This window comes from Paralichthys olivaceus, chromosome 5 (assembly GCF_024713975.1).
Source record: "Paralichthys olivaceus isolate ysfri-2021 chromosome 5, ASM2471397v2, whole genome shotgun sequence".
NCBI lineage: Eukaryota > Metazoa > Chordata > Actinopteri > Pleuronectiformes > Paralichthyidae > Paralichthys > Paralichthys olivaceus.
Genome location: NC_091097.1, coordinates 7,621,001 through 7,630,549, shown reverse-complemented (window position 1 = coordinate 7,630,549; position 9,549 = coordinate 7,621,001). Strand labels below are relative to the sequence as shown.

The 9,549-nt window shown below is 41.4% G+C and overlaps 1 protein-coding gene and 1 long non-coding RNA gene across 5 annotated transcripts; one reads left to right on the top strand and one right to left on the bottom strand.

Moving 5' to 3' along the window:
* The first annotated feature begins 550 nt into the window (after positions 1-550).
* On the top strand, positions 551-9,549 carry LOC109634080 (uncharacterized). Of its 2 annotated transcripts, XR_011241021.1 has the most exons (4): positions 551-855; positions 973-1,227; positions 8,835-8,867; positions 9,093-9,549. It is a non-coding gene; the product is annotated as an uncharacterized lncRNA (long non-coding RNA). The 2 variants fall into 2 exon arrangements; XR_002203035.2 differs by lacking the exons at positions 8,835-8,867; positions 9,093-9,549 and adding an exon at positions 2,035-2,090.
* Positions 3,340-6,236, bottom strand: rpl19 (ribosomal protein L19). 3 transcript variants are annotated; one of them, XM_020094337.2, is made up of 6 exons: positions 6,146-6,236; positions 5,668-5,774; positions 4,717-4,839; positions 4,330-4,450; positions 3,915-4,025; positions 3,340-3,531 (listed from the first exon to the last, which is right to left on the bottom strand). In XM_020094337.2, exons 1-6 carry the CDS (start codon positions 6,148-6,150, stop codon positions 3,408-3,410), a joined length of 591 nt encoding a protein of 196 aa, XP_019949896.1. In that variant the 5' UTR covers positions 6,151-6,236; the 3' UTR covers positions 3,340-3,407. The 3 variants fall into 3 exon arrangements, with proteins under 3 accessions (XP_019949896.1, XP_019949897.1, XP_069380910.1); XM_020094338.2 differs by having other exon boundaries at positions 6,126-6,189; XM_069524809.1 differs by lacking the exon at positions 6,146-6,236 and adding an exon at positions 6,012-6,143.

Genomic DNA, 9,549 nt, shown 5'->3' with positions numbered 1-9,549 from the left:
AGCCCTGGGACTCCACCTAATGGAACCATTTTGTGGCCTTTCTCCAGCTGTCAGGCCTTGAAATTGCCATCACGTCCAGTCCCACTTGCTTTGGCTGAGAACTGGTGTATGGCTCCACTGGGAGGTGTGATGGGACAGGCAGGCCTGAGGGTGGCGGTAATGGGGTCATGTGGTTGAGGAACAGCTGATCCTGCTGCATTCCACAGCTGCTTAGCATGAGGTCTGCTGCCTTATCTGAATGTTTCTCCAAAACACTCACACAACTGAAGCACGCACGTAAACACCACGACTCACCCGTGTGCTCAAACCTGCAGGCCACACTGAGATACACTGGGCACACTGTGTGCCACACACACCACCACTTAGAGGGCCACATGCATAATTTACACTTCCTGCTGTGGCTGTAATGCACACAAGGGACCCTCCATTCCAAAGTATTGCAAATCAATGTCTACTAGCCTGAATGGATGGAATCATGAAGAACCAGTACTGCCCCCTGTAGGACACCAGCACTCACACATACTCAACTTTTTCAGTGACTAGACTGATCCACCTCAGATCATCAGTCCCACATTGTAATTGTTGTCAGTATATTGTTTTATAATTTGCATTATTTATTTACTTTTTCTAAGACTAATGTCATAATTGAGAAAGCATTTAGGTTGCATTTGTCCTTTAAACATTTTATTTAGTAAATGTGCGTCTGAGAATCTCGTCAGGCTGCTCTCGTGTGAGTAGCAGTGAGCATGGACAGTTGTTGCGTAGAGTGCTTGTTTGTTACAGCGGACTTTAAGTGTATATGAAACCTCTGAAGAACGAAGGCTATTCCCTTTTTTGCAGCATGCAGCCAAAGAGGTATTTGTTTTAATTGTCTATATTTTACTGTGTAAAATGTTATTTCACATGCTGTGCATGCTATGTTTTATGTTAGATTAACACGGTTGTAACTTTTTCTTTGCAATGTGTGTTTAGTTTTCACGGTGGATTTGGAGAGAAGGCTTCGAATAAACCAGTAGCAAGAGAGCCACTTGTGTCTGCCTGTGCTTCGAGGGAATTAGAGTGAAAACTGTTCATCAACGCGAGTGGGCATCAATTAAGGACGGTGGGAACTTCACAGGTGTTCTGACAATTTCTGCTACTTGTCGAGAACTGCTACTTTGTTTTGCGCATGCGCATCCGATTTTCTGAGACCGTGTGTTGCAGCAGGTGGCGGCTCGTTGGTCCACGGTGAGTAACATCCTCAAAATCCCGAACATTTCCTCTGTTGGAAGACATGCAAAGTAATAAAACACTGGTTTATTATTAGGCTATTTATTGTTGAAGATAAACACTTAAACAGTGAACAGTGAAACATTGAACTTTGAAAAAACTTTTTTAAAAATACTGGAAAAAACTTAAATGTGAAAATCAGTCCTTCCTCCCTTACAACAGCAACCTTCTGGGGGCCATGATCCTGTAGAATAAACAGCCATATAAATGGCCATAATTAATATTGATAGAGCTTTATTAAGATTAATAAGTAAATGAAACAGATGCAACACCAGGGCTCTTTGGTGTGGACCTACTTGACCCAGCCCCGTCAAACATTTCTTTGAATTGTGTGACAAACTGGCTGAACCGCTGAAACCATAGCGTCCAACCTCGGGTTTGCACTGTCAGTGCAACATATCTTGATGTGTCATGAAAATGAATTTTGTGGACTGGGGGTACTGTGTTTGCTCAAAGATTGTTGCTGTGAATAATATGGTGTGTGGTTTGACTTAGTTGCTCATGTAAGTTAATTGAAGACTGCCATTTATAGACACATTTAAGGTGCCAAACATAATTTCATAAACAATATACATGCTTTTTCATTCACTTTTATATTTTAAAGTGTGTTTTTGGAAGTAATAAGTAAAGGCTATTTGCAAGTTTTTTACACATACTGTGTGTATTTTGGTACCTCCATATACTCCACATATTCAAAGCTGAATAAGCTGTTTTCTGTACATTTTTAATTTTCTAACTTTGTTTTTTTTTGCAATGTGTGTTTAGTTTTCACGGAAGGATTTGGAGAGAAAGCTTTGAATAAACCAGAAGCAAGAAAGCCACTTGTGTCTGTGCTTCAAGGGAAATCATAATTCTGCAAATACAACAGTATCATGACGCATACTTTAACCATTAAATTAGAGCGTACGGTGGATTACTTATGGAATTGTACATATCACCTCTGATATGACAAAATATATAAACATATACAGGCCATAGAATCAACATATATTATTATGATATGTAACATTTATCTGAAAAAGAGGTATCACAGGCCATTCCTTCCAGCTGCCATCAGACTGTACATTCAGTACAAACGCTAAACTCCGGTACTTTTCATTCCTGTACGTTTGCAAGAAGGATTTCACAAAATAAGTGAACGCATTTCCATGAAACTTGCTGGAAGGATATGGTATGTCTCAGGGAAGCCTATACAATTTTGGTGCAGTTCACTTGCCAGTGAATTGCATTTAAAGATACTGTTAGGACTTGGTACTCTATTGAGAGCCATTCTGGCTGTTACTTTACTGATATAATTTTTTTTTACTATTCTGTGTTGCTGCAACATGGCAAATTAGACCATAGTGAGAGTATTGATTACATCATCTTCTCTTATAACTGTTCACGTGGTCCCAATAACATGAAAAAGTTATGAAACTTCCCAATGTGACCTCAAAACATTTATTCACAACTCTTACACTTATCACTCCACCATCTCTCCATATTTGCATGCCTATGAGCCCTTTGTGTGATGATTGAGGGTAAAAAGAATTTCCCAGTATCTCTTCTTTTCAATAGCAGGATGTCTGTGACTGTTAATATCAGAACTTACGGTGTTTATTCCAGCTGTGACCACTGGATGGCAGTATGTTTTCAACGAGAACCAGACATTAAAGTCAAATTCTGGTAAAATAATTTAACACGTTCAGACCCTGTGGAAACCCACATCATCTGTCTGATTCTTTTAAGTAACATTATATCAGTGCTGGTCTTCAAGTCATTTGGTCATTAAGATCCACATTATATTCTAGGTTTCACAATCTCCTCAGCATCCATGGACTAGGAAACTGATTTATTGTGTTCGAAAATAACTATTAAAAGAAAAACAATTACTGCTCGTGGATATTTGGAACCCACTGCAAAGCCATATACAGAATGTCAAAGTAATGTAATTACTTGAGGCAAAGGTGAAAAAATGTCTAGAAACTGTCTTTTGAAGACCAGAGGTGTTGGATTTTTCCCCCTCCACACTTATTCCCTGCTAATCATATATTTTCATAATGAGAGAACAAAAGCACAGGAGACCATCAGTGTCTTTATGTACACTTTTATTGTCACAACTTGACTGTTGGCAGTCAGGCAGGACGGACAGAGCCAGATTACTTCTTGGTCTCCTCCTCCTTGGACAAGTTCTTGATGATCTCCTCCTTCTTGGCCTGGAGACGCTCCTCTCTGCGCTTGCGGGCCTCCTTTGTCTTGGAGCGACGAGCCTCGGCCTGGTCGCTGTGGGAGAGACGGGGAGAAAGCAACAGCTGAGCACAAATACTGAAAACATGTAGTCATGGCTCTGCTGCAACTTTAAGTTCAGAGAATTCAACACTTGTTCAAAATGGAAAAAGTTTTTAATAATAAATCTGATGTATGTGAACTAACCAAGCAACCAAAAAAAGAAATAAGGCCAACGACAGTCTGGTGCTAAATAAAACAGTGCTGACATATTGATGTCCAAAGGCATTTCAAAGTGTAAACACTAAACCTATCACTTCACCAACACATTATTTAGTGAAGAGCATAATGAGAAAGACTATTTAAGTATTAATCAAGGCGTTGAATATGGTTGTGTTCAAGTTCTGGAAACAGGAAATCGTGTTTGAGTGTTGACTTACGACAGGAGCTTCTTGCGGGCCTTGTCTGCCTTCAGCTTGTGAATGTGCTCCATAAGGATACGCTTATTCTTGAACACGTTACCCTTGGCCCTCAGGTAGAGGCTGTGGTACCTGAAGGAGAGCAGAGCAGGAAAAGGTCATCAACAAAAATCACACAAAGTGATTGTGCTTTTAAGAATCTACAACACCAGTGTTGTTGGAGGTGTCATTGAGTTTAGTTTTACATTTGCAAACACGCTCAGAGTGTGTTAATGTAAAAGGGAAAGAAATGCAGTATATATTAAAAAAAAAATTCTATCCGAATTTAAGACGCTTTCATTCATTCCCCCTGAAAAATAACCTAATGTTAAAATAATGCATCATTGTTCATCAGCAGCAGATCAACACAACCAACAAAAGGAAGTCATGAACGTACATGTGCCTGTCAATCTTCTTGGACTCCCTGTAGCGACGCAGAAGACGACGCAGGATCCTCATGCGACGCATCCAGGACAGCTTCTCTGGCATACGGGCGTTGGCAGTACCCTTTCTCTTACCTGAGAAAAGAAATTAAATAGATATGTCAACTTTACCGGACACATTGATCGCCATTGTCCAGGTGGTAATTACTCCACACTGTTGGTCACTATATCTGTTAATATTGTCTCAGAGTCTGACACCGAAATGTATCAATTTAGTTGAATAGATTGTTCATGGTTTCTTTACTCATGAATGCAATTTGGCAATCTGATAACCTGTTCTGTTAAATTTACAATAAACATTAAGTACAAACAACATCAGCTCAGAGACGGCTTCAACTTACCGATACCAGTGTGTCTTCCCTTGCGGCGTGCAAGTGTGTTCTTGCGGCAGCGGGCCCTAGAGTGGACCGTAACAGGCTTACGGATGATAAGACCATCCTTCACCAGTTTACGGATCTGCTGGCCTGAACACAGAAAGAAACAGGTGAGCCACAGGGACACGCTGAATAAAACCACAACAATAACATTGGACCACTGTCTTGTGCATGTGTGAACGGCAAACTGCAGGTAACTTTAGCCAATTCTTTGGACTTTACCAACAGATCATGTCTGAAAACAGCTTCTGTTTTAAGAGCTTCAAAGGTTGGAAAACACAATGGACAACCAATAGGGACATTATAGCCACAAAATAGATTTTAAATTAACTTCAACAATGATATAATTGTTAAATGAATGGAACCTGGGCTCAGATTCAGTGTCATTAAGTGGGGACTTAGATCGATGGAAATTCAAGCAAAAGAATATATTTCAGACTAATTTAACATCTGAGGTATTTTAAAAGTTTGCGAACCATTTGCTGTACTTTCCTTCTTAGAGGGGATTATATTCATTAACCTGCAGATATCATGATCAAAGCTCTGTCTTGATTTTACACACTTCAACAGAAAACCTAGACATAGTTGACTTGAGGTCAAATAACAGGTAGAACATCAGACACTATTCAGCTGCAGTGTAGAATTATAGCCACCGGCCTAATGTAACGGTGCTGTGATCACAGTGACATTATACCTCAGAGACAATCAGTATTTCCACTTGAGAGCAACAGTAACATTTTCAACTCGTTCCTTCACAACTGTGGATCAGTGTCTGTGCACCAGGTCATCACACGTGTCTGTGTTGGAGCCTTTACAAAGGAGGATCCGGGAGCTGCAGGCTGTGATTTCACTGTCATGGTCAAAGCTGAATATGAAACTCGTGTTATTCGGAGTTAAAGAACTTGTTGCTCCACTTACGGGAGTTGGCGTTGGCGATCTCATTGGTCTCGTTAGGATCCAGCCAGACCTTCTTCTTGCCGCAGCGCAGGACGCTGGAGGCCAGCCTCTTCTGGAGCCTGAGCATGCTGCGGGACACACAACACACAAGTAAACGGACAACTCCGGCCCCCGCATGTTTGTCAGGATCAGACTGGGCTCGTTTGATTGTTCATTTACAGAGTTATGACACAGAATCATAGAGCTGAGCGGCCCTTAGCCGCGCGGCTAGCACTAAGCTAACAGGCAGCCGGGTTTACAACATGGCCTCCGCGCTCCTGCTACATCGTGTCGCCCCGAGACACGTGAAAATGTGAGATTCTAACGTTTCAGCGAGGTTTAAACGTTGTGTGTCGATAGACGAGGAAGTCGCCAGTCTTCTTAAGGCGACGTGAGGTTAACATGTGTGTTTTTAACAGCTTAATAATGACTTTTCTCACGCGCTGGGCTGCGGTCCTACCTCATGGCTGCTACTTCAGTAGGAAAAGGAAGGCTGGAGAGACGAGCTGGGAGCTACCATTATAGAGGAGGCTCCATTTGTCAGCACTGACCAGCTTCGTCTCAGCAACTAGATAGTGAACACATGAAACGATTATCAGTGCAGATGTTTTACTTTATTTAAAACTCAAACGTGTATAGAATTGATAAAGACAAATGTGTGACCCACTTAGCTCAAATACTTTAAATCACTAAACCCCTTCGTAAAATGATGGTACCGGCCGACGTTTTCACAATGCATTATGGGTGACGTAGTACTTAGGTGCTTTCTGCCGTTTCACCACGTAGCGGCGGTGTTGAGACCAAAGACATCACCAGGAACATAAAGTACGATGTTTAAATGGCTTTCAAGTATAAATATTGCATTTGTGTATTTTTGATGGAAAATTCAACTAATCCAAAACATGAATTCAAAAACATGAATTATGTGTTTAAGTGTTTCTGCATAATCCTTGATTTTCAATTCCTCCCTCACAAAAGGCTTCACATCTTGTTATAAAAATAAATAAATAGAAAACGAAATTAATAATGAAATAAGTTATTGTTGGAACTTTTTGTTCTAATGTAATCTAATGTAATATTTCATTGTTTTTATTTCTCCTCTTTGTAGTGGCTTTGCAAAAACTCCACCACTGCACTGCTGTCTTTCATAACACAGCTGGAGGGGGGGGGGGGAAATATGTCCCCAAAATATTGTACAAACCCAAAGTATCTTGATACAATCTGAACTCTGCGGTGATGCACCGTGAAATCTGTTAAAGATGTGACTGACACTTTTAATAAACAAGTAACAGCATTAAAAACGAATTGAAAGAAGTGTGGGGACAATTTGCTGTGTAAAATATGCAGCTACAGGAGAGTCAGAGGAAAAATCTATATTGAACAGTAATTAAGATATGAGAGAACTTCACGGTCAGGCGTTTGAGTGTCCTCCACTGAAAACAATAACTGACAGCAGTGAGTGATTTACTGACAGGGCACGTACGAAGACCTTCGTAAAAATAGCCAACTGTTACATATACAACTGACTGACTACTTATTAAAGCTGCAACCGTAGCGTCCTCGACCCTCTGGCAGCAGCTCGTCTCCGTGGCAACGGTGCACATTCGCAGAGATGGTGCATGAGGAGCAGTTGTGTGGCACATTCACCTCAGATAACCCAGATTACCAAACAAAATCCTTATCACCAGGCAAAGTATAACCCAAAGTACCGGATGGTGAAAAAGACACTGTTTTCCTCTCTGTAAAAGAATGCGTCGTCCAGTGAGAGAAGATGTGGGACTCTTTGCCTCTTCTGGGTCATTTACTAAACTTAAACTATATTAAAATGATGTTTCACACCTCTGCAGTTTGGTAACAATCAGGGAATCAGTCCACACAGTTTCCTCTGGGCTCCACCACAGAGCAGGGGAACAATGATCTGGAGGAGAACAACCTGAGACTCTGCAGGACAGTCCAATAGACAATCATCATTTCTTAGAGTAAACTATTCTTCTCTGCTTCTTGTTCCTTTTTTTTTTTCTTAATTTATTTTGTTTGTCCTCCTGCCAATCTCACCGGAAGTATGAGCTGCAGCCACGGAGGACATGCTTGTGGGTGTTTCAATGCCATCAGCTCCAATCAGACCACGTCACGCAGGTTTCCCTTCACCTCCCTGGGTGATTTCTATGAGAGGTGGAGGTGGATGACTCAGCCCCATAGTTTGTTCAGGATTACTTAATGACTCAATGTGAGCTCAACTGTGCCGCGCCACCTCGGTATTTAGTTCTCTTCACTGCTGCACTGAGAATAAAACCTTACAATTTGAAGGCTTTTATGGTTCCATGACCATATAGATTATTTAAGCATTTCAAGGTTTTATATCGGCCTGTTGATTGTGACTCAGAGAGATGTGTCTAGAAATCAAAACATCATCAAGCAGCTAAAAGTCAAAGGGGTACTTCATCCTTTGAGGGTCACTGGTGCATCTGGAGCCAGGCCCAGCTGATGTTGTGCAGGAGATGGGGACAGGCAGCCAGTGTATCAAAGAGCTAAATCCACCGGAAAGGCCTCAAGTCAAACTGGGATCTGAACCAATAACCTTCTTGCTCTGAGGCCATAACTGGCACAAATCAACACAATTTAACAAGACAGATTTTGACTCAAACATCAGGGTCTGTTTTCAGTCATGACTGCTGCATGGTTGGCAGATACAGTAATCATTCTGTATCAGATTTGGCATTCTGTGGCATTGTCATGATGTTACCCAGCCGTTGTGAGGTAATATAAACCAAATTTCTGCTGTGAGTGTAAATATATAATGGCTGGAATGAAGAATGGGAAACAATGTGTTTTCTGTGACTCTGTGTATCAGTCCCAGTGTGAACTCCATCACTGTATGTATGTAAACCATTATTTGTTTGACACTTTGTTTGTAATGTTTGCTGTTGTTCTTGTAATGATGTGACTTGTAGTTCCCAGTAAACTAGTAAACCAGTGTATGCGTGCCTCATTCTACACTGAGGAAAGTCCAACATGGACTGAAACATTTTGATAAATGTGCCACTTTTAATCTAAAAAGGTTTTTTTTCCTCTAAAAAAAACTGCTGACTAATGCACAAGTTTGAATTTGAAATAAAAAAACAATAATTCATCATATTTCTTGTTTTCAGGTGACACTGATAACTGTCAGGTGGTGCAACCAGGTAAAATATCCATTTAAAGCAATGACTAACAGTTGGAAGTGAACAAGTGTTTGATCCATATAAAGTAACGTTATTGTAATGGATGCATGTGTTTTTGTTTTTCCATCTTTAAATGTAAATGTGGATGTTTAAGAATGTGCCGTACGTATATAGCTGTAATTTCTGGCATGTGTCAGGGGCCCTTAAAGCTCTGGGGCCTTTCACACACCCATTCCCCTGTGTCAGAACATGATAGGGCCGTTATGGACCTGGAGGCTACGTGGAGCTGGCAACTCTTTGGTGATTCTGCTCGAGGTCACATCAGCATGAACCTCCTCCTCTTCTTCAGATCCTTCCTGCTGCCAACAAACCAGCGGTGGAAATGAACCATTCTCACCTTCATTACAGCACCATGATCCCCTCCATCACCTCCACCACCTCCACCACCTCCACCAGCAGCAGCAGCAGCAGCAGCAGCTCCCCTGTGTGTGTGTGTGTGTGTGTGTGTGTGTGTGTGTGTGTGTGTGTGTGTGTGTGTGTGTGTCTCAGATGTTGTCCCCCCCCACATCAATCGATAAATGAGGGAGGGGTCTGTTCAGTGGGGCGTGGACCACGGTTCTCAGCTGGAGTGTGTGAGAAAACCACATGACCATACCGGTAGCTTCCGGATACTGCCATCAAAATAAAAGCATGACAGAAACTG

Coding starts and splice junctions, on each gene's coding strand:
- rpl19 (XM_020094337.2), bottom strand. Junction 4,840..5,667: donor GATCGCCAACGCCAACTCCC/GTAAGTGGAGCA, acceptor TTCTGTGTTCAG/GCCAGCAGATCCGTAAACTG. Junction 4,451..4,716: donor GGGAAGACACACTGGTATCG/GTAAGTTGAAGC, acceptor TTCTTTTCTCAG/GTAAGAGAAAGGGTACTGCC.